General features: G+C 32.7%; 1 protein-coding gene across 1 annotated transcript in view; it reads right to left on the reverse strand.

Annotated features, from left to right (window-relative positions):
• Positions 1-4,999, reverse strand: part of LOC142976720 (uncharacterized) — an 89,141-nt gene extending 84,142 nt beyond the window's left edge. Inside the window, exon 1 of the mRNA XM_076120236.1 lies at positions 4,267-4,999. Coding sequence (XP_075976351.1) covers positions 4,267-4,357 — 91 coding nt within the window. The 5' untranslated portion in view covers positions 4,358-4,999. The remainder of the gene's footprint in view (positions 1-4,266) is intronic.
• Between the last annotated feature and the right edge of the window lie 1,549 nt (positions 5,000-6,548).

A 6,548-nucleotide genomic window follows, 5' to 3' on the forward strand; every position in this document is an offset into this window, starting at 1 on the left:
TGCAACATGTATCACACGGAGGAGCAATTTTCTGATAATACTATCAGAAAATTGCTCCTCAGTATCTTATTATGATTATCTTAACATGACATAATTTGTATGAAAATTATATATTATATTAATTAGCGCATCTAGCGGGCGCCGTAAGAACTATTTCTGAAATAGGTATATGCTCAATATTAAATTCTCAATACTCGGTAAAACGGGCCGTATCGAATAATTTGAACTATTATAATATATTCACACAAAACATGTATCGTAATAATATCGGTACTAACATTATTACTTGCAAGATTGATTGACGACGCTCCCTCCAGTTCTAATCTTACTCCGTTAATTATAGTAATGAATTCGCTAGAGCACAGGATATTGTAGGCATTATCTCTATCTAAGGATGCTGTTGTTTGTTTATCATGTGCATCGAGGATTAAATGGATTTGAATTACTAGTCTACATCATACTACAGTAGAGATTCTGTTACATTTTGTAGGTATATTTTGGTTAAACATATTTTGGCTCGATTTAAAGTCAGAAGTTATATAATCTACATACAGTTGTGTATGCCACAAAAAGCCATTTTTTCTATAGTCTTACTCAAAAGAATTTTGATGGTTGTGTTTTAATTTCGAAAAATATCATTACCATTCATTGTAAAACAAATAGTTGTGGGTATTTTGTTTTATAAATAGGCAAAAATATGGCAAAATGACCGAAAAAACAGACTATAAACTGTAGAAACTAATTAGTAAGTTCATACAACTCAACACATATCCAAATAAAATATCATTCAGTAACAAATCCTACAAAAACGTGTCCAAACAATATCATAAAATAAATTTCACCCACAAAATTGTAGTCAAACAATCGTAAAATCAATTTCACGAAATATTTTCTGCAGTCAAAACAGTAGAGAGCATTGTTCACTTGGCCGCGACATAAACTCATCTAAAACCTACATACTCCGGCGAATGCGTTGCCAAACATCCAAAGATAGGTACTTCAACTTTGTAAACCTCCATTTGAAAAATACCGTTAATAATATCGGAGCACTAACCGTACGCACTACATTATATAACATCGAACCAATCTCAACCTTAAGTACAAACGATAAAGTTTAAAACACATTGAAGCAAACGGAACAACTTTGGGCGCCGTTTCGACGTTTCCCTCCATTAACATTTTACAGAGAGTTTCAATAAGCTTTTGCTTTGAAATTGGCTTTTTCATAGTTTTTTTCTTCTTTTGATAACATTATATTACTTGGATAAATAACGTCATTATTCCTTGTATTCAAATTGAAGATCAAGACCCTTGTTCAATTGTTCAGTTCGCGAGACTTTAATGTGTTCTCGTTGAATGAGAGTGTTTCAATGGAAGCTTTGAGATAAGATGTTTAATATCCATTGCTTATAAATAAGAATAATGAAACAAAACATGTTCACGAGCTGTTTATCTTTGGTTACAATTTGTATGACTTTGTCGAGGAAAATGGATCATCTTTGTGTGGTTGGCAACAAAATAGCATTGTTTATGAGCCATTACACTTTATTCCGATCTGCCGGTTCTACATATCCCGGTCATATGAATTACATTAACGACGATTAAAGCGTTATCTTCCAGCGTATAGGAAAATATATGTGTTTGTTGTATATCTATATCGGGTAGCTATAAATTTCCTCTCTCTTTAAAAGTTTGTTTAGCTGAGTTCTTAGTTCAGATGAAATTCTTCATATTGGCGTAGGATAATCGATGTCGTATTTTTTTTAATTTAGTTATTTTATTACTTTATAAAACATCTAAATTATGTCTTTGACAATCTATCCAATTTATTGTACCTTTTTTTTCAGACAGTAAAATAAGTTCAAAAAACTCAAGTTCTGTCAAAGTTTGTATACTTACATATTTTTTTAACCTTTGTAACATGCCAAAGAGATTTTGTTCATAATTTTCACGTAGATTTTTATTTTATTCGAGCAAAGGTAAGCGGAGTTTCATTCAACATCAAAGCATCTCTCAAAACATGTCTAGCGAAAAAAAAGACTTTGTTTTAATGATCGTCGTAGTGTAGTGTGCTCTAAAGAATTGTTCGCTCGTAGTACAAGAGCACCGGAGCAAACAATTTCTCACAGTCAGCTTAAACCAACGTGAGAATATAAGAATAAAAATATACGAGAGGTTTAAGCGCACCGAAAATATAATACCTACCTATACCTACGGCAACATTCTATTAGGCACGACACGATCCTTGTTAAATGGACTAAAACTGCCACTTTCATAAAAAATAGTCAATACGAAAAAAATCAAAAGAGACCCCGAATACAATAGAAAACTCTTAAATTCGGAGTAAAGTTTAGAGCTCGGAAACCTTTTACCGCGACGCCAAACTCACAAAAGTGATTTAATTCCAATTCATTCATGACCCACCGAAAGAGTCCATCTTAATTCGTTCCCTGCTCCTCACTTCAATAAAAGTTACAAGATTCCGAAAATTACTTGTTCAATTGAAAAGTTTTCGGATTGCCAGCGAGCAAAATAATTAAATTTAGCTCAAAACTCTCGTGGAAGTGACTAAGTTTTATAATGGTTTACGACAATATGGATTTATTAATTTTACATGAACAGAATATGCTTCAGTGGCAGGAGTCAAAGTTATTCTTTGAGTTTTATTATATTTTCTGGTTGTTAATTCATTCGAAAGAGCGGTTGTTCTATTAGCCGTTTATCTTGGTATTAAGTCAGGGGAAAGTAGGTTGCTATGGTACTTGTAAGCGAGGGCCTGTCGAGATAGGGCAGTCACCTGTCAATGTATATAGAATTCAATAGAATCGTAGCGCTTCAGGTTTGATTCAAACCCACCTATATTTAGTTTGCAAAAGTGTTTTCAATAAAGTAGCGTATTCCCAATTAACTCGTGAAGATGCCTCGTGTTTTTCTTATAGAATGTAGAGCGGAAAAATTAAATTACGTAAATGCAATAAGTTGTGAGACGCGGCCATCAATATAAAGTCTTTAGAAGGTCATGATGAGAGGTTTCAAGAGTACTCCACGTTACGAGAGCTTCAAGTGGGAAACGCTTTTAAAGAGTTTTATTAATTAGTACGAGGTTTGAAGAACGATTAAGTAGGAAAAAGATAAACATTCGTTTTTCGACGAACATCATTGCTTATCTAAGTTTATGGTTTCGGTACTTGGAACTAACATAAAATGTGTTTAGACAGTCAAAATTGTTCTTAACAGTGTTATCTCTTTTGATATTGTTGAAACAGTTTATCTCTGTAAGCTAATATTTTATAAACAAGTCAGATAAAATCCAATAAATATTTTCTCATTCAAGAATAAAGCGTGTCTTAATTATTTTTCAACTTTTTCATTAGATGCAATCTACCGAGTTGTAAAGTCAATTGAACCGATTTAATGAACTTCTCAAACTCGGTCACCACTTGAACTCATAATAAGAAAACTTACACATTCACTGCATTAATTTGTCGAACTTAAACGTTCCGGATTAGAGTCTAATAATGCAATAAAACTGGAGTGCCGCAAGGGTGCATTCTAGGTCCATCACAATAATTACTCATACGGGCTAACTGTAACTTCATTTAAATGAGTGGGTGAGCGTAAAAGCTTATCCTTTAGAGATTAATGTTGAAAGAGTACTACATTACTCGAAGTAATTACTGACAGAAGCAATTAATCCAGCCACGGTCTTTCCTCGCTCCCGTTGAAATATTGTCGGCGTACATAAGTTTTCAATCTGCTCGGATGGATTTTGGTCTGATTGCACAGATATCTTTGTATTCCCCTTTCATACAAATGATTGGTATTTCTCATTTATAATGCGGGTATTTGTTATCGGATAGAGCCTTTTCAGTATTAATCGCGATTGACTTAGATTAACTGCAATTTTATAATTCCTTAACAAAATAGGAATTTTTGATGACATTATCGCACAATATATTTGTATCTTCCAATATAGGTTGTCTTTCAGGATTCTGTTTAATATTGTATAGCATTTATTCATTCAAAATATTCAATTCACATTTACATTTTAGTAGTAAAATCCACACCACCACAAAAAAGGTTATATCTAAATCATCTACTAAAAGCTTAACGTTATATTACACATATAAAATAAAGCATTTTGTGTTATGCAACATTTCCAATATTGCAGATATCCACCATTTCAATATCAATCAACGCTTTAATTAAAAGATCAAGCGTATTCTAATTAAGTCGACGCTACATTTGTAAAATACAATCACTCACCGTAAATCATCGAGATGAATAGCAGTATCGCATTCAGTACGTATGAATGCCGCTTTATTCTTTTCAAATCTCCACCCATTTTGATAAACATTATTTTTAATATTTAATTTGACACTCTTCTTCTTTTCATCGTCACTTAACACTTAATTTGTTCCTTATCCTACCATTTACATCTATCTCCTAATTACCAAATAGCTAAACATGTTGTCACAACTTATTCGCTTCTACTCTACTGGGTTTCACTAAATACGTCAACATTTATTCTACGTGGTAATTAACGCGCTGACAAATAGTTTTATGACACTTAGTTAAAACGAACGTCGGTTCATATATTAAAGTTCCTACTTAATGTTCGTCTATTTTTATTTTATCCTTAACCGATGTTTGACGCATAAATTGTACAGCACTAGAGACTTTACTAACGCGTGCTTGGATTACTTTACAGAACATAATGAGTAAGGAGCATCTAAAATTAACTTGAAAATCTCCGTTGTTTTTGATGATAAATCTTATTTAATCCCTGCGCGCAAGTTTAAAAGAAATTTTCGCTTTTATACAACATTTTCGGCGCAAATTTTACGGTCACTTCGCGCACTGTTCACACTCGTGTTCATAAAAGTTTCGCATCACATGAAAATTCACTGATATTATTTGGCTTGAAGAACAAGTTGTATATCGGCATCGTCGGTGGTGTTTTTTTCTGTGTGAGCGCGCGCGTCCGTTTTGGGAGGCAGCCGCGAAAGCACTGACTTACATAAGGGAATAGCCCGGTGCCAACCGAGCGCCTGTCGGAGAGGGATGGCAAACGATTTTCGTAAGGGTTGCAGGTCGCTTGCGGTGCGAAACGAAAGGGACAGAAGAGATTTTCGCATTCAGGCCATGGTCCGTTGAAACGTAACGTTGAAATCTTGTGTGAAGACGCAATTAAAATGTACATAAATCTGAAAGAGATACGTTTCACGAGTAACACGTCGAAGTTAATAAGTATTTAATCTGGCAGTTAATAGCTTATCTACTTGTATGAATCCTAACGAGGGATAATTATCCACTATTACTTTGATATCGGGTTTATTACGTGTTGAAATATTGGGAAAGAAATTCGTGCTTAAACGATACAATTTTACTGAGAGACTTTAAAGCGAAAATTTATTTACGCGCCTATAATTTTATATTTATTGCGATCATCAAGATTTCCTTTAAAATTCTAAATAATTTCCGTTATATAGGTATAACTGATATTTGTTTTACAAATTATGCCCGAAGAGGCTACCTAGGACAATGTAGCATTTTTAATAGAAATACAAATAAGTATGCGTTTATTGTGCTCCTTCTATTTCATAAGCATTTCGTATCTTATGAACAAAATTTTATCAATAATTTGCAAAGGTATGTCAAAAGCGAGACAAAAAAGGCTTTGATTAATTTCTCACAAGAATTTGATGTAAAAATAACGCCAGACTTAGTTTCATCAGCTCCAATAAGTTTTAAAAGCGAAAGAGTTATGAGAGCTTTCTGAACTTAATGATGTTACTTAGTGACTTATTTCTTTTTGATGTAAAGATGGCTTTATGTGAAAGTTTTCTTAATTATAGTTCGTTGTTTTAGACTGTTACTAACATGTATTATGAAGTGCTAGAAAATAAGGTTAATTGGCACTTATACAATGATGTTACCAAAGGTCATAATTATTGTACAGATTTATTAGAAATACTAGCTGACACGGCAAATGTTTTTTTGCCATATATATTATACTAAAATGGTTGTTAGAAAAGGGGTTGGTGCTAGAAGGGTAAATAAAATACGGCAAGATTTTGATTTCAAAACATTCGATTTTACTTGTGTTACGAACAATAAAAAAAAACTTAACAAATACCTAATTAATAATACTACCACGTTCGATTCTGTTTTACATTTCAACCGAAAGGAAATATTGAACATAGAAATTAAATTCAAATTAGACCTGTCTTTCATATCATTATACAATTTGTCACCGATTGTCTTGTCACAGCCCACAATGAAACAGTACAATGTCACCCTTTCTAAATTTCTTTTTTTATGTTAATTTTTAAATCTTTTGTTTAGAATTACCATAAGAAAAATCTTTCTTTTTTGTAATTACCTTCATTAACATTATTGTCGACAGTTTTCCTGGAAGCTAAGATTATGATGATTGCAACACTGATTTAAGAGACTGTCTTTATTAAAAACAAACTTTATTTAAATTTTTTACTGTAATACCTTTATCAATAAATAGACTTGTGCTAATATTCGAATCGGAACCA

The sequence above is a fragment of the Anticarsia gemmatalis genome, chromosome 11 (assembly GCF_050436995.1).
Source record: "Anticarsia gemmatalis isolate Benzon Research Colony breed Stoneville strain chromosome 11, ilAntGemm2 primary, whole genome shotgun sequence".
Lineage (NCBI taxonomy): Eukaryota > Metazoa > Arthropoda > Insecta > Lepidoptera > Erebidae > Anticarsia > Anticarsia gemmatalis.